Source organism: Amphibalanus amphitrite, unplaced genomic scaffold (assembly GCF_019059575.1).
Source record: "Amphibalanus amphitrite isolate SeventyFive unplaced genomic scaffold, NRLGWU_Aamphi_draft 000341F_arrow, whole genome shotgun sequence".
NCBI classification, from domain to species: domain Eukaryota; kingdom Metazoa; phylum Arthropoda; class Thecostraca; order Balanomorpha; family Balanidae; genus Amphibalanus; species Amphibalanus amphitrite.
The window spans coordinates 525,754-550,196 of record NW_024881836.1 but is presented as its reverse complement, the minus strand read 5'-3'; the positions used below and the strand labels follow the sequence as shown (position 1 = coordinate 550,196).

General features: G+C 51.7%; 1 protein-coding gene across 1 annotated transcript in view; it reads right to left on the bottom strand.

Moving 5' to 3' along the window:
- The window catches only part of LOC122389008 (E3 ubiquitin-protein ligase CBL-C-like), a 41,494-nt gene that overhangs the window by 16,324 nt on the left and 727 nt on the right, over positions 1–24,443 (bottom strand). The window contains exons 2-5 of the mRNA XM_043380667.1: positions 23,218–23,364; positions 6,231–6,362; positions 2,271–2,408; positions 971–1,049 (exon numbers count right to left, since the gene is read on the bottom strand). Of these exons, the coding sequence (XP_043236602.1) occupies positions 971–1,049; positions 2,271–2,408; positions 6,231–6,362; positions 23,218–23,364 (496 nt within the window). The remainder of the gene's footprint in view (positions 1–970; positions 1,050–2,270; positions 2,409–6,230; positions 6,363–23,217; positions 23,365–24,443) is intronic.

Sequence of the window (24,443 nt, the reverse complement as noted above, 5' to 3'; positions counted from 1 at the left end):
CAATCAGCCGGTGCAGCCATTTCAGGAATCCTACAGAAAAGCTGGGGAGGATAGCGGGATAGCTGGTTGAGCTTTGTAAGGTTCAAATGCGATAACAAATAGAGCCCTTCTACGTCACTCTTCTCATAGTCTCCCTGCTCATCTGTCTCTTCTCTCTTTTCTACCCATCTCTCTCTTCCCATTCTCCTTTTTATCGATCTCTTTTCTCTTCCTCTCATCTCTCTTACTTTCTTCATTTTCTCTTTCCAAAAGATACCAGCCATCGGCGTGGTCCGTTCAGTCGTTTATCCAGCCCCGACTCGATACCAGCACCCGGCGGCGAGCCACAGATGCGACGCCAGCTGAATGGGCGCTTGGCAGAGGACCGGTGCCGGGTAGAGGCCACGCTCGACGGCGACCGAGAGCTCCATTGATCGCCACGGCACGACACGGCAGGGGCTCCGAGTGCACGGCTTCGGAGCAAAACGCCGGCAAAGATGTCGTCGTGGGGAAGCGAAGGATGGAAATAGATTGAGATTGAAGTCAAGAGGATAGGATAAAACGTTGGACGAAGTAGAGCAAAGTTGACGGAACGGAACACGGAACTATATGGAATGGAATGAGACGGGTTGAAAGAAGATCGGATGGGACAGCTTAGGAGTAAGCTCAAGGAGGACATGAATGCCAGAAACGGGATTAGACGGGTTTACTGGGTTGTGGCGGACTGCAGAAACAGGCTGTGATGGACTGTATCGAACTATAATCGACTGCAGCTAGCTTTCAGATGGAAGGAGATCGGCGTAATCGAGCGATTAACAGCCTAAAGCACAATAAACACAACACGCGTCCCATCAGGAACACGTGCCCTTATCTTGTCCTCATAACACGTGTCCCTCCAGTAACACGTACCCAACGCGGTCCTCGTGGCCCACTGCTAACACCTACCCCCTCGTGTGGTCCTCGCCAATCATGTCCCGTTGGTGCTACGTACCCTGATGTGGTCCTCAGTGGCCGCCTGGACTGCCAGCGATAGGTCCGGGTTGTCGTCCCTCCCGTTGGGGTAGAGGTAGCTGCGGAACAGGACAGACGAGTGACGGAGCTGGCAGACATTCCCCTCGTTGGGGTACAGATAGCTGTTAACAGGGCAGAACACAAGTCACAGGACTGACAGACATTGTTCTCGTTCGGAGATAGCTGTGGATTAGCAGCGAAGAGCTCGGACTGGCAAACAAGCAGAGCAGACTGACACTAATGAACTGTGCGAGTGTCAATAGACAACATACCGCACATAGGTCGTCATGTTCTTGCACTATTGGGAAGACATAGGCAAACACTGAAAAACAATGCAGGTGGACAAGCAGGTAAGGTTAGACCCGGGGAGGGTTGCGCGAAGGATAGCTCATCGAAAGAAGACCGGCACTAGGTCAGGTCGGTCGTTGGTGTGCCCTAGGCAGCAGGTCAGGTCAGTCGTTGGTGTGCCCGTGACAGGTCAGGTCAGTCGTTACTCGTTGGTATTCCTCGGCACAAGGTCAGGTCAGGTGTGCCCAGGTGTCGTTGGTGTGCCCCTCGCCTCCCTCCCCATCCCCGACACCGAACCGGTCACTAAGATCCATCGCCAGGGAGGCAGGTATTGGCTATCAGGCGGGGGCGGCGCTCCACACAGGCTACCGCTCATACAGTCAGCAGACAGTGACACAGGCCAGAATTGGTCAGCTGCCGAGCAGCCAAAGACAGTCTCCAGGAAAAGTATTACACAGTTCGTGTAGATTTGTTATCAATTTCATTAGCTATGAGAAACCAGATAGCGAAGCGTAAATGATACGGACTGTGCAGTAGGGCATATGGTTCTTCAGAAGCACGGTAAGCATACGAATTTCAAACTAGAATACCGGAAACCTTAGAAAATGTAAAAAAGTACTCCGAGCTGCGTCATCACATCGCGTAAATAATATTCAACATCTGTTTCATCCAAATGAAATTTCCTCCGCTATATCAAATATTACATTCAAAAGCTTCGTGTCATCCGCCTACACAGCTATTACACTGAAATACGCGGAATATTGCGTGCCTCTGCTGGGAATTTAAATGCATTTCCAACCGGAGCGGGAGAAACTCTACGCTCGACGTCAACAGCTCAGCTCAGCGCAATTTCCACGTTCTCGTCTGAAGTCTGTTTGCAGTCTGTCTAAATGGATGTCTTAGGCACTCAGCTAGATAAAACACACTGAATAATATAATAGCTGGAAAATATACTTAAGCACTGAGTAAGGATGGCTGAGACGCCCACTCACAATCCTTCCCGGTGTCCTTCCAGCAGCGCCTGACACAGGCTCTTGTTCTGCGGGATCGTCTGCAGAATGCTGCCGTCTGTGGTGACGTAGCCGATGGCCCACTGACCCAGTCGGGTGCAGCTCAGACGGAACACGTAACTGTAACACAGGCGGGAGGGGATGGTAAGGCAGTGCTAGTGTGATCGCCCACTGGCCCAGTCGGGTGCAGCTCAAACGGAACACGTAACTGCAACACAGAGGGTGAGAGTCAGTAACGCAGCGCAACAAACGACACGGAACAGCGGTGTATGAGGGAAATGAATGGAAAGCTTATACAAATACTTGGTGAGTGTGGCAACAGCTCAACTCGGGAGACGATCGACACGCACACCGACCAGTGGTGTATGAAGGAAATGAATGCATGAGGGAAATGAATGGAAAGCCGATACAAATACAACGAAAGTGTAGCAACAGCGCAACGGTGCGAGTCAAGAGGTGAAAATCGGTTTCAGTTTCTCAAATGTGCACACATCGCTGCCACCGATTCCCAGATTTGATATCTTATTCCAGCCACAGAAACACAGAAATCACCAAACTCTAGCCACAGAACCACACAGGAACCATCAGAGCGCGAAGCGGCCGAGTTGCAGCCGATGCATGCACCCGACGTGAGGTGGCACACCAGTGCCCTTCCCCCGATCCGGATCGTTCGATCCAGATCAGATCCGGATCGTTCGCCGGCAGCCGTCAGCCGGCCGTGATGTGATTATTGGGCCGCGGTGGTAATATGGAACGGATACTTCCGCGCAGACCGGGAAACCGGCCGTCTCTCCAACGGTGCCCCTCATGCAATTCATGGAGACCTTGGCGGTTTTACGTGAGGCATGCCTACGAAGACTTAACAAATTGTCAACCATGGGTGTTACTGGAGAGTTCAAAGACCCTTCTATAAATACTTAGACCGTGGGCAATGTTACAAATTTTGCAGAACGATTTTGCAGATGGGCATTGATCCTAAAGTGACCCTACGATATTACCTGCGAAAATAAAAATTAAACTTCTGGAAAAAGCAAATATAAAATCATATCCTCGGGTGGAAGTCTCCACCCATCAATGTCAGAATAAAGCCTAAGCTACACTAGCATGAATTCCGACGTTTTTTCGGTTTCTGCGGGATTTCGGTTCGCGGCGTCAAGCTCGCCTCATAGCGAATGCATTGCGCAAGCTACACTGCCAGTCTGGCGTCCCGTGGAACGAAAACCCGCAAAAACCGACGAGTCGGAACCGAAAAAAAGTTCAGAGCTGTGAACTTTTTTTCGGTTTCTGCGGGATTTCGTTTTAGTGATGAATGATAAGAAGTGATTGTTGCTAATAATATTGTGACGATGGAACAGTTTCAAATGTAAATAATGAAAATGTTGTAATTCATGATTAAAGAAAACAAGATGTGTTTCAAAACTCATCATTCTACTTCAAATATGATAATTGTAATTAATCTGACAAATGATTATGATCGAAAATATATTCTTGTTAGTTGTAAAATCTTTAAAACAATTATTTAATTATAATTTTGTTAAAACACGATAATATTTAACATGAATAATTAATTAATTTGATCACTTATCCATCACTATGCATTAATCAACACCGTCCACGCGGCGGCCGCCCGGAACGAAAAAACGCAGAAACCGTAAAAACGCGGAAACCGAAATCACGCAGAAACCGAAAAAACGCTGATAGTGTAGCCTGAGCTTAAGCCATGAAAAGGAAAACTCGTGTGAGTTCCTAAGGAACCAATCTATACAAAATCAAGTAGAGTTGTAGAGATGTATCGCGCAAATTTTCTTGTCGCCTGCTCCATATGGAACAACGCCTCCAACAGAGAAAAAAAAAACACCGCTGCGGGTGGTGAGAAATGTTGAAATCCTCCGTAACTTTATTATGGAAATGGGCCCGTGGAGATAAGCTAGGCGCATCATTTGCATTCTTGTTGCAAACGCGCAGGAAATTTCACAACTTCAAAACAACGCCAGCCTGTAATGTAATTTCGCAGATAAAGTGAGCAAACACGCTCGACTTGGCAGGTGCTTGATGAAAGACGCGAAGAAAGCTCCTCCAGGCAGATAACAGAGCTGAATGGCGATGTTTTCATTGAGAAAACAGCGTGACGAATCAAAGAACACTGCGTGGAATATGATTGATTTGAAAACAAACATGCATTTAGAAACCATGACACGGTAAGCTAGCAGGTGCCACTGACGGTTCTGGCGAAAACGTCGGGAACCGTTTTACACCAGGTAGGCGCCAAGGGAACCGGCGGAGTCGCGGTCATGGCCATTGAAGACCATCACCACTTGATGCGGTAGCGCCGCGATTCGAAATGGACTTTCAGGTGGCCATTGTTTCACGCTTTCCCAGGGGCCGTTTGTTGAAATATGTGTGCGAGTTCCAGCCGATTTAACACGCATAGTTCTTACTACACTCCAAGTCTGCCGTTGTTGTTTATTTAAAGAGACATACGGATGACGGAGACGTGGTTGAGCTATTCCGACCATTCGCAAACGAGCGGAACGAGCAGTGAGTACGTAAGTAAATCGCAATAATGAACAGCGTCAACATTAAACACCAGCTAGTTAGGTAATGCATTTTGAACAGTTATACGCACGAAGTCACTCGTCTTGTTCTATCCTCATTGACAACAAATCCACCATGTCCTGCCTAAAGAATGGCCAAATTTGCTACCAGACCCAGCCTACCCTTGTGATTCAATCTCGCGAAATTGCACTGTTCAATCTCCGGTCCACTCGCACTAGTCCTTCCGCCTCCGTACGGGTCCATTTCGCCGCGGCTACAGTACACCCCTGTGGAGCGTAACCAGTCGCGCCGCAGCTGCCTGGTTCTGGGTTCGGGCCGATACAGTCCGGACCGACAAGCTGATCCGGGCCGAAACTACGGTCCAGACTGACATTACGGAATCGTCGGACGTTCCAGCTCGGGCCGGCGTTCTGATCCGAGTCGAAACTACGGGCAGGGCCAGCGCCAGGCCCAAGCTTCGGTCCGCAGACGAACAGACGAAGGTGCCGAGTGCCGATATACGCGGACGCCTGCGCCTACAGGAGAGTCACAGCCGAGAGAGCCAGGAGGAACACAGGCAACGGAGCTAGGCGGGCACAGGCGGCGCCTACAGACAGGTCCCATCCGAAGGAACCAGGAGGGGCACTGCTGGCGGTGCGATAACCCGCCTACGCCTTTAAACAGGGAAGAGCTGACGAAGCTAGACGACACGCGGCCGGCGCCAGCAGGAGGGACACGGCTGCCGCAGCGATAACCAGCCCGCGGCTGTAAAATTTTACTGCCGACCCCGACCTTCCGGTCAGAGGTCACGTCCGTCGATAGCTCAGGTTCCGCCTTCACCCTCCAGTAACGACCGAGTGCTCAGGAATGGCGCGGAAGCGCGGTGGTCAGTGTTGCGGGAGCCCGGAATAACCATGGACTGAGTGAATGGTGCAGAGTGGCGTGCGAACCACTGTTAACAACGCAGCTTATTCCGTTATCTATAAATGACTTAAATGTACTCCACCGCTAAATCTGATGACTTCCTATTACAGGCAGTTAAGTTAGCAATATCCAGTTATCACCTGAGTTACTAAACATGTTCAACAGCAGGCCATGTTGTGCTAGCCTATGATCAATTGTTGATCAAGCAAAAAAAAAAAAAAAAAAACGCAAGTATGCACATGAAAAATCGAGGTATTTAATTTAGCGTAGTAAATGTAACGGACACTTCTTGAGCATTACATTGCGGTAATGTGAGCCATGTGTCTCTGCTTTCGATCGAATCTGAACACACCATTACGAACCAGCTGTAGGTATAAAAGACATTCATGATGCCACACAATAGAATCGCTACTGTTGGCAATTGAGTGTCGGCCAATGTTGTGACGTGGACCGCACGGAGGGCGTGGCGGGTCTCCATCTCACCTTCCCGGCTTGTTCTGGTGCTGCGCCAGGCGCGACTTGACCTCGTCGTACGTGAGGAAGGCCACGTAGCCCGGGTGGGTGACGGCCAGCACCTTCCAGTTCTTCAGCAGCGCCGACCACGGCTGGAACAGTCTGCCGGAGGAAGGGAGCGGCGGGCTGTCAAGACCGACCGCCATCTCCACACAGCGACTACAACGACTCCTGACTGTGTGTGGGACGTTACCCTGCTATTACACCACCCACTACTCATTAGATGAATGATTGATCTACTTATGTCTAAATATTTGCAGATGTCTAACACCGAATTATATCAGGCATGATATCCTACTTCCTTTCAAACGACTGCTCATTTATTAGCATATACATAAACACACATTAAAGCAAATTCAAAAACTTGACCTTTCCGAAATCACACCTCGGTCAGACTGAGGGACACGATTCGCGCGCCGTCACAGCCCCGTGCACAGAGCACCATCCCAAGCTACCGCAGTCGCTTACACAATTCGCTCGTAGAACAACATGTAAGCTTGCGCCTTTCAAACTGGCATGCCACAGTCGCAGTGTAACCAGTGAAAGTAACCAACCATCAGTCAGTTCCCAATGGAATCATAAAAATCCGACAGTCATTATCGCGAATGCGATTTTAGGGCACCGTAATTCGTAATACAATGCCTGCAATAGCGAATCGATCGACGCTCTTGTCAACAACTACAAAAAGCAATCGATGTGAGGATATTACACTGTAAATGTGTTTTACGCACAACACATAAAATCGAGACCTTGGTTTCAGCATTGCACACTACACACATAGGCGGCGGAACGGGGAGGGCACCGGGGCACCGTGTCCCCTTTGATTTTGGCATTGTAACATTAGCTCTATGGGCGTTGCATGGAAAGAATGGGACCAAAAGTCGGCAGTGCCCCACCCCCTTAATTGAAGGTGTTCCACCGCCACTGACTACACACACCCCAGAAGTATCGCCAAAGCAGCAACTAATTTCAATGCCAGGACTATCAGAACATTGCTGCAAAATTGCTGCATCACTGCACTGGCCAACACAGGGACGGCCCACTCCTACAATCAGCCGCGGCTAAGGTGCCGAGCTAGTGCTCAGTTTTACCAATCGCCGAGGGTGGGCTGAAGCTCGATTTCACCAGTCACTGCGGGTTCGGTGCTGAGCTGGAGCGGCTCGGTTTTACCAGTCGCCGCATCATCGTCTACTGTCGGCCGTCCGGCAGGCCTCAGACGGACGCATTCCTTTCGCAGCATCATCCCGGCACTAACAGTCGCTCCGAACCGCCAAGTCGGGGCTGGGGTCGGGGTTATGTGGCACGACTCGGCGGATATCACGATCCGCGGAAACGGCCCTCCACGGACCGAGCCGATGCAGAAACTCACAGCTCATTGTGAGCATCTCACTGTGAGCAGAGAAACATCGAGCACCTGACACCATATCTATTGCGGGACCTATGCGGATGACCAACTCCTCCATTGATAAATAATTCAGCCGATCATGTCCGGCCGTCTGGAGGCATTGGTCGGCGTGGACGGCGCCGCCGGAGTTGGGACGTGTCCGCCCGGAGCCAGCGGGAGCGGAGGTGGAGGGAAGACCTCAGTCGGCGCACCGACCCGGTTCAATACGGACCGCCCCGCGCCCGGCCGTCTGACGTCATAGTGTGACGTCAGACGGCGCGGGACGGCCGCGACCTCCACCGTCCGGCCGGTCGTCCGACCCGACCCGGCGACCGTACTCGGAACCAAATTAAAGCCGAGCCGCGGCCCGCCTGTTACGAGTTCTCAACTAAGCGTCATCATGGAAATTAGTCGCTTCCTCGGCCGCCGGAGACGGAAGGTCAGATCACAGTGCCCTATGAGCTCAGAGAGGAAAACTTTTCAACGGGCCGATCAGCGATGACAAAGGAAAACTTTTCGGCGTGGGTGTATTTACTCAAAACACAATATGCAGCAGTTTCGCTGGTGTGTTATATCCATCACAACAGTCTCGGCGATGCAGCTCACTCGCTATCGAGTAAGCGGACACGGCTCGCGCTCTATATACACGGCTGACACGTGCTGGGCGCTTCCGACGGTATGGGCACACCCGCTCCATATCGTGACGCGGGAGACGAAACTGCACAAGCTGGGGACGCCCTCATTGGTTCAATTAGTATTCGACGTGGGTAGCGAATGATAATGATTGGAGCAGCGTGCAATAGGCCAATGCGCAGTATGACGGTAGGCGCGATTCACATGGCGTCGGCGCGCTCAGCACTGTGCAGTGTGCACCGTCTGCCACTAAACGGCAGCGCAAATGAGACCGATCAGTACAGGACATCACGGCCAACGCCGCCGCCAAGACACAGCATATTGCCACCGCCGCGCCGGCTGCCGCCTGGTAAAGCAGCCTAGCTCAGCCATCACTGAAGCAACAGCCCAACCGCCAGCCGCCAGTGCAGTGGAGCGGCATATTCCACCAGCGCTGCCACATATCCCGGCCACCAGCGCGGCGCTGCCCGCTTGGCGTAGTAGGCCGACCGTCGCGGTGGAGCGGACTCGCCGCCCATCAGTCGACTCGACTGGTAAATGAGGCCCATTAATTTGGATGGAGCAGATGCCAGACATACCAGAACAGCCTTTACGAGACACTCTAATCGCGTCGTGATAATATTTGCATCGTAACCGGCTTGAACTTTCCACGAAAATACGGGCTAGACGTTTGTCGTGTTCAACGAATAGGCTACTTCATCATATTTAGTCAGTCTATGAAAAAGCTCACCATGAAACAAGCACGATAAATTTGACATCAATAATGGACCTGGAAATAGACCTGCATCCAAAATATTCAGATATTTGAAATTAAAACCAACTGATTTAATCAAGACCAGCGCTAGCTTATAGCTACACTCTTGAGGAGTAGCTGTCTCGCGTCGAAGTGATGAGATTCCTGAATGGCGTTTTATCATCGTAAGGTGAGTGGCGGTATAGGTAGACACGTCAGTTGGAAGCTCCCAGCGATAAGTTGGACAAGAAGCCGTCAATAGCGAGAGCACTCGCCAAATTTAAAAAAAAAAACTGACAGATCTTAGCAAGAAAGCATAATTCGGGCATGCACTAGGAGGCAGTGACCAATTTTTCAGTGTGGTTGGCTTAGGGTTGCCAAGGTCGGAAAATCCCGCTGTCGATCAGTTAGCTGGTATCTGGACTCTGGTATCCAGCTGCCATCAGTGACATCTAATTACGCCCACAACCTCAGAACTGTGCGCTATAGTACACGTTATATCAGGCTTGTTTCGAGCTTCAGTGTTGGCGCCCATTGCTCAAAGTTGACCACCAAATGACGGCAGAACTTTGGCAGAGAAACTAGCAAAAAGTGTATAGCTACACTAGTTTTGGAATGAACAACATAAAACATCGCTGTTTGTTTCAGGCAACTATTTTCAGATTCAGCTCCAGGTTCAATTTAATCACTTTATCTAATCACCACCATGCATTCATCAAGACTCATGATCTTATATATCATCATCAGCTCATACTCATCATCTTTACTGAACTTCGATCAATATTGAAGGCACAAGAGGTGGAAACCACTCGTGTGCTCCCAAAATGTCTCACGAATCAATACGCCTGCCTGGGACTTGCCATCACGGTACCCAGCCTAGCTAATCAATCTTGCCCGCCTAGCAACCATCCCAACTTGTTGCGGTTCTGGCAGCGCGCGGCGCACACAAGTTGCCGTCACCCGAGGCAGCACCGTCATGTGATGGCTCCTGCCCCGGCCAACTTCCGGTGCATGTTCCTTAGCGGAGTGCCGCGGCGTTCGAAACCGAATTACAGACCCTTACAGCCATCACTAATGCAGGTCCGCGTTCATATTTGAAGCCCCAGGCGCCACCCGGATGAAGCCACATCAAAAAGCAACGAGCTAAATAAATCAACGGTGCCGCATCGGAGCAGAACGTACATTACAGGTGCCGCAAATAGCGGGTAATCGCTCAACAACAAGCAGAGTGAGAGTCTGGAACGCGAGGCGGCCCGAGGAGACACCTGACACAGTGCCACGTTCACCAGTGTCGTGTTTCAGTAACAGACACCGCTCTCACGACCCCGCCGATCTCCTCGGTCAGAGGTTATCGTGTGCGGACGAGGGAGAGCTTTCAGCCTAGTGAACTCGGTCACAGTAAGGGCAGACAAGCATCAGCGAGCGGCGACACAGCCGCACTTGCAGGTCCAAATTTCACGACTCGCTGACTTCAGCTGAAGAAGACCTAAGTAAAGGTAGTTACAATTGACTACCTATAGAATACAATTGCAATCTCAATTACACGCTAGAAATTAGGATTATTGTTCCAATGCATAACATTGTTGCCATGCTTCAGATGGATCCTGTCACACTGTTTTCAGAGACAGTTGAGCCATTGAAATATGAATGTCGCACTTAGCAGACGCTCGCCAGACTATCTTATCTCGGACCGGCAACATGATAAAACAGGTTTGAGCATGTTACAGATAGCTCCATTCATACCCGACCATTGATTCGGTCATGCCGGCTAAGATAAAGTGACGTGAAGCTCATCAGACCCTCAGATATCCGGACATTCCGGCAGACGGGCCACGCGGCCTGTCCCGTCTGTTCTCCGACTACAGTCTATTATTGTAACTGTGATCTCTCGCGCCGTCACGCCGCCCAGCCGCTTGATCGCCGAGCTGGTTAATTTGGTGCGCAGTTCGTCGAAGCCGGTTGGCACATGGACAGAGCAGCTACCGACTGACTGTGCGGCGGGCCGAGGGGCCGATCAGACGGTCAGTGGGGACGTCGTGCCCGGTACGGTGCCGGGGCGCAGTCCGGACATCAGAGACGGCTGGCCGTGACCGGTCCGGAGAGAATGCGGCACTCCCCACACCTCCGGCCGCCGGGCCACGGACGAGAGGCACATACCGCCCGGCCGGACACCGGCGGCTCCCCGGCACGAACCGGCACCTGAAGGACCCGAGACGACGAGACGGAGACCATCCCGGACCTCGGGATTAGACCGAGACAGGGACGGTCACGGACCGGAAGTTTGAGCGCCAAAGGGATTCATGTGATCGTACTTGTATGCAAATGAGGAAAAGTGTTTCGATCTGCTAGCATTTATCGATATCAATCACTAGGCATGACTGTTTTGTGATTATAATGCCTACAACCACACATAGCCACATCGAGCAGTAGCGGCGGAACACCTTCAATTAAGGGGGGGGGGCACTGCCGACTTTTGGTCCCATTCTTTCCATGCAACGCCCATAGGGCTAATGTTAAAATGCCAAAATCAAAGAGGGGCACGGTGCCCCGGTGCCCTCCCCGTTCCGCCGCCTATGACATCGAGCCGAAACGCGACATAACGAGGTAGGCTGTTGACGAGCATAAGAGGTCGGTGACGAGGCCTGCAACAGTAACCGTCGTGGCGGTCACGAATCATACCGCCGGTGACGGCTGCCGGCTGACGTGGCGCCGGAAAACAGTGGCGATTTCGGCCCCGGTTCGCCCGAAAACGGCTGATTCCGGAAGGAGCGCCGGGCCGGAAGGGATAGACCTACGTCAAAAGCCGGCAATCGCACACAAAGCTGACCACACAGTGGCTTAGCCGTGCAACTGTCTGCTGTCACCACAGCGCTCCGTCAACAATAGGGTATGGCCCAGTTGTTGAGTCAATAGTCTTAGGACTCTGTCAAATGTAGGCGGACTCTGGGTTCATGTCAGATACCTACAGTAAGGTCCTGCGACCCTCAGCAGTAAGACCCTTGGAGTCTGAGGGTACTGAGAGGACTCTGGTTCTGTGTTGTCGGCGTTTGGGCCGTGCGGCTCTAGCAGCGGTAAGGCTACGTGAATACCAGTCTCCCAACAGCAGAGCCCTACGGCCCGAGTCCTGGAGCTCTGGTGGGTTTAAACTCTCTGCTGCCACCCCTGGTTCTCTGTTGGCAGGAAGACCCTGGTTCTGCGTTGGTTACAGGGCCCCAGTGTTGTCCGAAACCCCGCAGTCGGACGGTATCTGTCGACCCATGGCCTCTATCTGGACAGGAAACGGGCCGGGGACGCGGCGAGAGCTGGGGGAGGGGGGGGGGGGAGCTTCCGCAGCTCGCGTCTGTGGACGGTATCGACGGTCGCAGCGGCCCCCGGGGAGGGTAGTGATGGTGGAGAGAGAGAGAGAGAGAGAGAGAGAGAGAGAGAGAGAGAGAGAGAGAGAGAGAGAGAGAGAGAGAGAGAGAGAGAGAGAGAGAGAGAAAAAAAAGGGAGGGAGGGAGGGGGAGGGGGAGGGGAGGGGAGGGGAGGGGAGGGGAGGGGAGGGGAGGGGAGGGGAGGGGAGGGGAGGGGGAGGAAGAGGAAGAGGAAGAGAGAGAGGGAGAGGGAGAGGGAGAGGGAGAGGGAGAGGGAGAGGGAGAGGGAGAGGGAGAGGGAGCAGGAGAGGGAGAGGGAGAGGGAGATGGAGAGGGAGAGCGAGAGGGAGGAGAGACAGATACAGAGAGAGGGCCATTTGCTCCTAATGCCCCCCCCCCCTCCCCCTTGATCAGCCAGTGCCGATACACAGGATAAGACGAGAGCTGTCACGGCGGAAATGCTACTGTACCAACAATCAACATGCTTATAAAATAATCAAACTATCTAGTTTGGCGGTGTTACAACATAATGCCAGACAGTGAAGGTCATTTATTAAGCAGATAATATGTAAAATAACTACATCAAACGCTCGGCATAACACACGTCAACAGCGCATGCTTCTGCGAAGAAGCCAGGCGCACGAAATATATGTTCACAATGTATGTAATTCCCCTGATCTAGCGAAGCGCAAATTGCCAGAGGCTGAAAACGGCGAGCCGTCAGGAAAGCCTCTTACGGGGAGGCAGTCTGCCCGCAGGCTGCGGGTGCAGGAGCCGGGGCGATCAACGATGAAAGCCGCTTCCCGAAGCCCACACACATGGTGGGCTCGGGAGGATCGGACGGGTCGCCACCGTGTGAATTACTCAGTATGGGGGCTCATATACGGGCGGGAGGGTCACCTGCTCCCTGGCGGTGTGCAGGTAAAAGAGAAACTGGAACTCATTGGGATCAGCTCAAGATTGGTCTTCAAAAGCGATGCTCCGCTCCGACCAACCCATTGAGCCCAGCGATTAGCGGCATTCTGAGACCGCGATGCGGACATGCCACCTCTTGGGTGTCTGCAGGGCTGCCCCAGGCCAGCAACCACTTCGCATCACGCAAATCCGTCTGATGGCGGTAATTTCGCTGGGCCAATCTGTCTGGGAGACGGCCGCCGGCGGCGCTGCATACCGCAACAGACGGGGGCGAGCCGGCGGAGACCGGTGAAGACCGGAGGCCGGAGGCACACTCAGCCCCGCCGCTCTGCTCCCGGCCGGCCCGCAGCAGCGGAGTTACCAGGCCGCAGGAGATCACCGGTATACACCTGAGCTCCGCGCGTCACATCAGGCCGACTGACGGTGCCAAGCTCCCAGGCCAGACCAACATATCGATAGCGTCCCAGTCGTCAGACCAGATCAGAACAACAGAAAGGCAACGTCCCACTAGCCAGGAGAGACCGACAGACCAACAGCGGCCCATTCGCCACGCTAGACCGACAGACCAACAGCGTCCCACTCGCCAGACCAGACCAACAGCGTCCCACTCGCCGGGCGCGGCCCAGACGACCCGCCATGGCCGACAGACACTCCAGACATCGACCTCGCCAGTACGGGCCGACAGAATTCATCACACCGCGCCCAAAGGGCTCGGCGCACCGTCGGACCGACCGCCGCGCAGACGGCTCCAGCCGGAAATCGGCCAGTACTTCCGGGAACGAGCGTGACCAGCGCTGACAGGCCGGGTCGGTGAGAGGCGGCAGCCCGGGGCGGCGAGAGGTCATCCATCTGAGGTGCCACAGCACTGCCGGCGGTACCCACGGTCTCGACTGAGCGGCTGTCCCAGGGTGGCGCAGTTAGCAGTCATCCCTTCCGACAATGCTGACAGCGATAAGTTGCAACAATGAGAGAGTCCCGCTCAGCTAAGTTATGAATTCGGGAGCGTGGTGCGAGCTGAATGAGCTCGTTCGTCTACCCACTCGATCGGTAGTCCGATATGGTCTTGGAATAGGGCTACACGAATCACAAAAACGCCGATACATTTGAACACAGCATTACATAACTTAGGTTACAACTAAATGTGACAGTGCATTCATCAACAGGGGCACAGCTGATGGAAACAGGAGCACACTATCCTTTACCACGGATCACCTAACGGATCGGCAACTCTCCCCGCTTCCCATTGTTATCGGTGTACCCGCGGAGCGGGCTGCCATCTAGCGGCGCGGATATCTTCACTAAGGAGGGGAGCCGGCCGCCCGCCGCAACCAGTGTTAAAAGGCACGGGGAAACGGGTGTGAACGCAACACCCGTCCGTCGTTTACATCCTCAGGATGTTCAGATCAAGTTCAAATCCTTCTCCTCCACGCAGCAACTCTCGATCCGGACTGGACAGGCAACTTTATCTCATGCGGGCTGCTCCCTTGAAGCGCACCACTGCTCCCTAGGGAGCACACCCGTAGCCGGGTGCAGAGAGTGCTTGGGGGGCTGGTCGTCCTGTCCATTGGGACGGGCTCAGCCCCGGTGACTCTCTAGGGTGCCTGTCCATACCAATGTTTCCCCCAATTCCTATAATCCTTCCGGCTCTGCAATGGTCTCAATGGACCGAAAGGGCCTAACCCAACGAAACAAAAACAATCAAAGGTTGTGAACGGATTAAATTACAGAGTCTCTCTAACAGCTGGAATGTTACCATAACATGGAAATGTTACATACTTTATTCCCTAATCAGCTGGAGCATGCATAATGATACAAATGTTTCTAGTCATGCTTGAGTTGTATGAGCAAGAACCACGTCCTCGCAACTTTAACGTCGTTTTTGGCCGTACACGAAGCCACCTTTCCTCATCCGTCTGCCCATAGTACGAGTTCATCCTCTGTTCCTATCTCGATGGTCACAGGCTACCAGTTGGAGTAGATAACATCGGAGCAAATCCAACGAGCTGGCCATTAACGTGACTATAGGTGGATCTCGGCCCCTGTTTCACGATACGACCCTCCCCGCCGCTACAAGGTATTGACACTTAGCCGGTTTCCATTAAGACGTTGGCAACATTGTGAAGTTTGCTTACGTTTCCATAGGAACGGAGGCACCCATACCTGATGATGCTAGGTACTGGGTAACAGCGTGCTGCTAAACAGTGCTCGTATAGCTTTGGCCCCGAGGCTGGTTTAGCCACGTGTTACATCAGACATCTCAAAATATCTGTGGCTTAGAGCCAGGTCAGGTCATTTTGCACCCTATATATTGCCGCATACTCAATACTCTCTCTCTCTCTCTATATGCATAATAATATGTGTAATACTAATAATAATTCAATAAGAGCAAATTGAAAGGCGTCTCATTTGGTCTGGGCGGGTCATCCTTAACACCCTCAAACATCGGGTTACATGTATGTAAACAGTGGAATAAAAACGTTCACCAGCAGTTTTTTACTATAACTTTTGATAGAGACGTGCTAGAGCGATGAAAACACGTCAGATGTGTTCAGCTCGACGATACGGATCGACTGATATGCAGAATGACCCTTTCCGGTCAGGTCATGACCTTCACCTGACGTAAGATTTTCAAAATGACCTTTCAAGGTCAACCTATAGTTCATTCGACGCGTCTCGACGAGAGGAACACGATGCTGGCAAAAGTAATGTCGTGGCTCGTTTGAGTCAAAAGATATTACCGAAAAAAACGTTTTTCGTAAACACGGCTATTTTTGGAGATTTTGCTCTCTGGACGCTAAACCGTTGACCTGAGGTTAAATCTGTGAATAAAACTCAGAAGGACCTGTGAAAGAGCTATCGAATGCGCTTTTCCGCGCCTCTGTAGTTCTGTTGGTTCCCAAGTTATGCGTCGGATGTTTCGAAAATTGTTGAAATAGACAAAATTTGCCTTTAATGACCTCTGGTGACCCGACCTTTGATCTGACCTAAAAAAATGACCGAAGTATTTCCGCCATTATTTTTACGCCCTTTGGAATGCCGCTTACCCCGTGTGGCTACGTAGCCCAGAAGCCGAGTTAGGAGGGGGCGGGGGTTTCATACACCCTCGGCCCGGCGCGGTTGGTACCGTGTACCGGCCCGGCGTGGGTTTATACTTTATGCAAGTAGGATATTTGTGAAAGTTATAGATTTAATTTAATCGGCAGATGAATATTTATCAAAAATGTACTCATGAAATATATGTAAGAGATGACAGCGATCGGAAAATTACCAATTTAGCGATGGACGCTAGGTCGCCCACGTGGGTATGAAAACAACGATTTTCATGACAAAGGATACGATCTCAAATACTTAACCTGTCTCTAACGATTCTTGCCATTCTCATTTATACCATAGGTATCTTCTGAGCTAGCTGAGAAACCATGTTCCGCAGAAAAATCACTTAATTAGCTCCGACACGACGCCCTCAACACGCACGAGGCCGGCCGCTTCCTTAGTGAAGATAGTTCACCTAAATGCCCACCAGGTGGCAGGGGAGACAGGTCGCGGGGGGGAGTTGCCGATCCGTTATGTGATCCGTGCCTTTACCATACCTACGTTGATACAATGAGTAAAGTCGAAACGCCGACGAAACATAATGTGCACGGCTAGCTGACATTTCTGCAGCGCCATGCCTGCAACATGCAAAATTGCACAGGCAAGACGCTTTGAGTGCTGGGTCGACTAAGCAATCTTGGGGCCGACTGACACGTGACACCAGCGGGCACCGGCTTACAGCCTTCGTCCGCTCTCTGTCGCCGCCCTCCTTCCTGTTGTCAGTGCACTGGCACTCCTCTCTGACAGCTTTGAGGCACAAACCAGTCAAAATGCGGCCGCCAAACGTCCCTCCCGTCGTCCAGTGGCAGTGAGTAGCGCCCAGCGTTACAGACTCGCACACTAATGAGAACCGAATAGCTCTAAACCGCTAATTGCGCCACCATTGAGACCGGAAAGTTCAGAAAAGACCGGAAGACCAGAAAGACCGGCCAGCTTCAGAATTCAGGCTGAACTGAAAGTTTCGCCGCGCAATCTCAATTTAGAGCCAAAATCTAATCACCGTACCAGCAGTGGGTTCTAGAAACAGCTCAGAGACGCGCGATGTTTCATTATTTCACTGAAAGACCCCGATATCAAAGCGGCAAAATCAATAAGGGGATTCTAAAATATATAAGCGCTAGAGCTATCTGTCTGACGCACATCCTGCCGGGTATGAGAGCTGGGCCTCTGAGAACGTCTGAGTCCCAGGCCGTGGGGGCTGGGGCCGTCCGATAGAGATAAGGCCAGCTCATACCTACCGTGCATACGGAAATGGGCCTACTCCAAACAGCCATCAGTGCCACTGCCAATGATGGCCTGTCCTATCACGCCGCTGGGCAGGCTTCGCTAAAAGACCCATCTGTACTTCTGCGCATTTGGTATCCCCTGATATCCTGTAACTCTGTACCTCTGGTTCCTTAACAAAGACTTCGTCATTAAAAAATGTCACACAATTGGCGTCAAAGCCTGCAGACATCACCATAGTGCATGGTCAGTAGCAAAACCAGAAGGATCATGCAGCTGCGCGGACAGCGCATCAAGCGCAGCCAGGCGCGGATACAAGGGGGGGGGGCCATGGGGGCCATGACCCCCCCCCCGTTGGCCGATTTTTTTTCAAAAATGAAATAAAAAGTTAAAAAGTTAAAAAGCTGAAAAGGGGGCCTCCTGAAAATAAAGTGGCCGAAATCCGATGAGTTTTTTTAACCTACCCACTTAGTTATTTCTTAGAAGACTAGCTGAGAAGACTTCTTTGTTAGAAGATTGGTAAAGCTTTTCATAACTTGGAGGTCTCTTATACTCACAGAGATGACCACTTTTACAGGGCCTCCTAACCTGCACAGAGGGCCTCCAAGCCTGCACAGATGTTGAGATGTTGCCTGAACAGCTAGATAAGCTCAATAGACGCAGTTTTTTTTTTTGGGGGGGGGGGCCAACAAGTGGGAAGATGGGGCCTCCAACAGGTGGGATTATGGGGGGGGGCCTCCTGGTTTCTAATGGCCCCTCCCTTGGAGATTTTCTGGATCCGCCCCTGAGCGCAGCGCCCGCCAGATCCCTCAGTGACCCAGCGCAGGACCAGCAAACCACCCGGTGAACCGAGCGCAGCCGTGCCACTTCCGATATGTGAACGGATGCCGCAAGCCTCCAGGCTGAAGGTGTGGTCCTCACGGCGAGTCGGTCACGTAACACTGCGACTCAGCATCAGTCAGTTTGCGGTCAGAGGGCGCCTCGACGGACCGTTACCGTCGGTTCAGCCGTGTCTGAATGTGTGACGGTGTGCCCCACAGTCAGTCGTATCTAGGAACAGACGTGACATAGGGCTGTGGGCTACAGTCGTAGGCCGTCGCCATCATTCCCTCACGTCTAGCGGAGCCAGCGCATCGCCGAACACCTGGCATAGCAGCATGTGGAAGGCTTTTGATGTCAATACATACATAGCTACATACATAAATACACAGTGAAACAGCTGAGACGGATCCAGTGTGAATAACACAGAAAATAAAAATCCCTGGCTTATAGCTATAGTTCGTTTATCTACTTAGAAAGTATGCGCACTGTACAATTATTTTTGGAAATTATTAACGGATATAAAGATATTCAAATAATCTCTGAGCGTGCATTGATCATGCTCTCAGCTCTCAATAGTGCGACGTTAGCTCGCTCCTGGCGTTGACGCACTGGACTTGGGAACTCTTCAGCGCGCGTTATAGCCCGCCTACGTCCAAAGCCTCCTCCCACGCGCTCCGACAAACGCTTTAATGTGCTCTACATAGTCAACCAGCATCCGTTTTACGAGCCGGAACCGGCCGACGGTAGTCGCTGTCGTCACTAATGTGGGACTAACTGCACAATACCAGTGGCAGTGGTAGGGGTGGGAAATGAATGGAGGCGAAAGCAGATGCAAAGCTGGGAGTGGGACAGGATAATGAAATAATCAATCAAGGTGAGACCAGGAGAAAAAACGAAAGTTAAGGCATTGGTAGAGTAAGTTATGCGTGGTGATAAACCGGGTAAAGGGACAGGCGTGTGACCCAGAATAGGAGTAGGCCGGTGACAGAACTCAGAAGCCGTGGCCGCGCCAGGCTGGCGATGGAGAGGTAGCGGAGCGTGCTCCTCTCGGCAATCTAAGGCCGTCGGTCGTCCGTTGGTCCGCGGGTGGATCGATGGCCGCATCGGAGGACCGACCCGAGTCCCCAGGGTCGGGTCGGGGTCAGGGCCGGGGCCGGGAATACCCAACCAGACAGGTCATATCGTCCATCATATCACCGCTTGGAGACCAAGAGCCAATCACTCGCTGGGATGAAGGGAGATGGCGCTCCATGATCGGTCAGCAGCCCTTGGGAGCGGCAACACACGACGCAGTGTCATTTTATACGCCCCCAGATCAACGGCCATCGACCGCGGGTCACGGCCAATGACAATCACATCCTCGGGGACCGTGGGGTCGCCAGCCGGGCTGATGATGTCGCAGCATCCCACCCCCATCCGAGCATCCGGGAGGCGGCACTGTCACAGTGTCACAACTAAGACACAGAATTCATTTCAGCCTCGTCCAGGATAGCAGTGATGCCTTTTTCCATACCGACAGACACGGAACTTCACAAGAACCCATGACTACTGACGCTACGCCGCCGCCGCGGCACAGAACTTGGCAGCAGCCATCAGTCGGGCCGCTGTGCCGAGCCGCACTGCCGACGGGGTTCACGGCAAAGCACCGCGTCGGCCGGATGGCGGCCGGCCAGCGCGCGTCGACGCCCACTCGGCCGCGTCTGTGGGCCGCGGCCGACCGGCGCGGCGCCCCTGCACCGCCGCGGCGGCTCGGGGTCAGCCCGGTCGGCCAGCGAGCCAGGTGCGTCACAGCCCGCGGGCCCCGGAGTCTCGGCCGGCCGACCGTGCCTGAGGCGCCTGTGCGGTCAGGGGTGCGCGGACTGGGCCGGAGCGCCGCCCCAGCTCGGCGGAAAGGTCAATCGGCAATGGTATCCCTCCCGTGAAGACCACACCGTTCTTGCCACCCCCCCCCCCCCCCCATCGGACGGCGTGACCTTAGACCACCCAGAGAGAGAGACCGCGGCGGTCTGTGACGTGATCACCTTTCCGGCGACTAAACAGCGTCCATTTCCTGTGCCGATCACGGCACGTCAGTAAACATTCGGCGCTGGGAGATCCCGCAGGACCCAGGTACTGGCACCAGGTCACCAATCTAAATACAGACTTTCCCCGGCACGGCGGCCCAGATGGAGGAAGTAGCTTGCCGGCGAGCTCCCTGGGCGTTTTCCGTGGAATTAGACCATTATTCACCCGTTTGAACCACGCATACGGATCTGATGCATGTCAGGTGAATATAGACCTCCGATATAGAATGCTTGAAAGGTTTCAGGAAGTGTGCAGTCCGGGTGTGGAACGTATTAGAGTCGGCGCTTTGGTCCCGGAACCAATACACAGCTCAACAACGCGGCCGGAAAACATGCCGCCAAGTGCCGACCACGCTGACGAAAAAAAAACTGAAAGTTCCTTCTCCAATACCTAGTCCCGCTAGGTGTCCGTCGTCCGATCCAGGCCTTCTAGTCACAGAGCCGACGACACATAATATGCTGGTTGCGAAGACACGATGCAAAAAAAAAATCATAGTTTATTATGAAACATGAACTATGAAATGCATCTTGTAAAATATCACTGAACGAAACAAAAGAAGTTAGATGGAGAAACTAAATGAAGACTGGAATCACTTGATTTTTTACAGTTATTTGTTGCTGTACTCAACTGAAAACACTCCTTCTACAGGAGTAAATGGTTTAATAATGTTATGGTTTTACGTAGCGGTCTTGGCTAAAGTTCACTCCAACCCTGTCGCCATGCCGAAACAATAACACCACTCAGCACTTTCGAAGCAATAATTGTCCTTTCCGCTCTGTCCTAATTTTTCGTTATAAGATCAGCTGACAATTGACATGGCTCAAAGCCACTGATTGGGTTTGGTTCCCCCAGGCCACATCGACCATCGATGCCTAGGATGATACAGCTACTCAGAATGACGATACATGACGCTAGAGAGTGCCCCTGGGACAAGCGACTTCATGTTTTGAAACAGCTAGACTAGCGTGACTGTGGATCAAATGTGTGCTGAAGGGTCCGTTTTGGCTGACCAACTGTCTGGCACTTCCAGCTACAATTGACTCGCTGTCTGAGAGTCGCAGACATTGAGTCACTCTTCCTGAGTCAGACGAACACGCACGCCATTCACGGGCAGAACGAGCGCCTCTCCGATCATGTGACCCGAATGACGCATCAATGACAGATGTGGCAACGACTCCGACATTCCGATATTGTAATAATTGGCACGGCGAGCTCTAAATGCAACCACTGCCATAGGGAGCTCTTAACTGCATCCACTACCCAAAAAGTTCTAGAATGCATCCACGGAAGCACTAAAAAGGCAGAACCACTGACACAACTGTTACCGACACGAATCGCGAGCAGATACCCAAACAATTAACAAACCATCGGCAACCCCCTCCGGCGACTTCAATGACACCCGAGCCCTCACCTAATTGCTGACAGACTGAATCACAGTCAGTCCCTGACCTTGTAGAACGGAGAACACCTGGCCTTGGAGTAAGGAACACGTCACCCATAAAAATTGAAACACCTGACCTAGGAGTGAGGGACACACCTGAAGACCTAATGGACGGAAACACTACTCGGACCACGGACCCTCTTGACCCAAGAATACTCTCTCATGTCCTCAAAATCATCGAACAAATCAGTAAAGATTACCAGAGCCTCATATTGATGCCGATTCGCATATTTCGCCATGTGAATCACATTCGCAAAATGTAAAGGCATAACCTGACTCCGCCCTCTTTTCAATCCCGCTAGGTCTACTTGCGTCTCTACACGTAATATAGCGTCAACATCGCTCAATGGCTAGCTGAGAGCGCAGAAAAAAAAAATTACCGGTGAACCGGCACACCATACCATGCGCCTTTTACCCGGCCCCCGCCGAAAGTATTGGTAGCACTGCTGCTCTACGGCGTACATTTCCTACCAGCCCATAGGGTTTACATGTTAAATGGCCTGTTTTCGGCGAGCGATATCTCGGTCAACCTTTGAAGGAATCAATGGTTCTTAGTCTCAAATGATAGACCAATGAATTTTCTTTCGACAATTCCTCTACCATTTTTCACGAAACACAGCCGATCTTCTACGGCGTACAGGGTAAAGATTTCTCTGCACGCCAGCACCCGCGATCCGCCTCTCCGATCGTCGGCGCGCGGTCCTCGGTAGCGCAGTCGGTAGCGTATCGGGCTACAGATCCGAGGGTCGTGAGTTCGAATCCTGGGAGCGCCGTGTGATTTCGGCTAGAATTGAATGATGTAGAATCTTGAATGTTTGCGTAATCAATTATTAATAGCTAATTGAATGTATCTGCACACTAATCGGCTCCTAAAACCAGTTATTTAAGAAATTTAAGAAATGAATGTCACGTGCGCGTCACGACTGCCAACCATAAGCGCTACCATATTCTAGTTTGAACTAACTTTTTGCTAGTCCCGACCACATATAGTAGGTTTTCTAGTAGTTGTACTAGAAATTCCTACCAAAGTTCGTCCTACCCTTCACTCAATATACCCTGCCTTTTACCAGCGCAACATGTAGTTCTAGAGACCGAACTGTAATACGATTCGAGGACCATTCAGGCCCCTGGGGATTAAGAATTTGTGTGCAATTGCATCTCATGTAGCCGACGGCCGTGCTCGGTGAATGGATCCAGAAAATGAAACGACTGAATGGCGCAAAAGTTGCCGTCAATGGATCGCAAGCACTCCCACGCACAGTGCAAACATTTCGCGGCTCCAGCGGCCAGCTTACCGCGTGAATACGTCGAACTCGAAGTTGGAGATATAGTCGTTTCCAGTGAGGTCGATGGTGGTCTTCAGTGCCTTGGTCTCGAGACCCGGGTGGATGGGATGCACCTCTGCCAGTCGCTCGCGGAACGTCTGCCATGGCACCAGAGTCCTGGCAAAGGCAGGTCACATATAATCAGCAATCACTGGCAGTGAGGTCAGTGCAACAGGGTGGAAGCAGGCTGAGAGCACTGAATGACAGAGTCTCTTTATAGAAATATGGAATTTCACCAGATAGGTATTAGATATTAGATGGGAAGGGATGCCTTAGTACCTAGTAAAGAGAAGCTACAGTGCTGAAGGATGAGCAGGAGCTATACCTACTACTAATATTCAAGCAAATGGTTTCTGAAAAGGTTTGTGAATCCAAGGTCAAACCTTTTCAGCTCTGCCTCTGATAAGCTGTCAGTGAATCAAGGACTAGAGAGGCAGCTTCAAGGGGGCTGGAAGAGCATCCTCTTGTTTGGGAACTATTACAGGGAGTAATAGTGGAGCTATAGCCAGGAGCCAAGATGCAGGTAGGCATATGTTATTTGGAAAGCATGGATCAGGAGGGTGGAGACTGGAGATTGAGATGCCTCCCAAATCCCAATAAGCAGGACTGGTGGTGGTGTGTGCAGATGATCTGATCTGTACTGATCCCAGATTCAGAAGCTTGTGTCAGCTCAAAGCATCTGATGATTGATAGAGCAATATATATTGCATTTCCATCAGCTCTCTGATGATATATGTTCTTTGCCTCTTTCCTGCACTTCTTCTGTGCAGTTGCACAGAACAAGACACATACCTAAAGGGTCCAGTAAAAGATCAAAGGGATGTTTTCAGATTAGGGCAGCACATGTGAATATCAAAATTTCATAAATGAATGGTGCAATGAGGCAATGTTTGCAGAAAAATGTCTGTCTATGCCATATCTATATAGGTACTATGTAAGCAAGTCAACTATGTACTAAGAGCTGTCAAGCTCAAAAAGTGGCCAAAGTTGAAGTTACCCCTCATAAGCAAATCCAGTTCTTCCAGGCTTGGGGCTGCAGCTGCTTGATATACAAGGCTAGGCTTAACTTTTAAGTCAAGTGCTTTGGTAATTTTCAGCACATGTTTAACCTACAATTTCTTATATATTTGATATTGTTGATCATGTAATTATCAACAAGAAATTAATGCTTTTATGAACAATTGTATCTCATCATG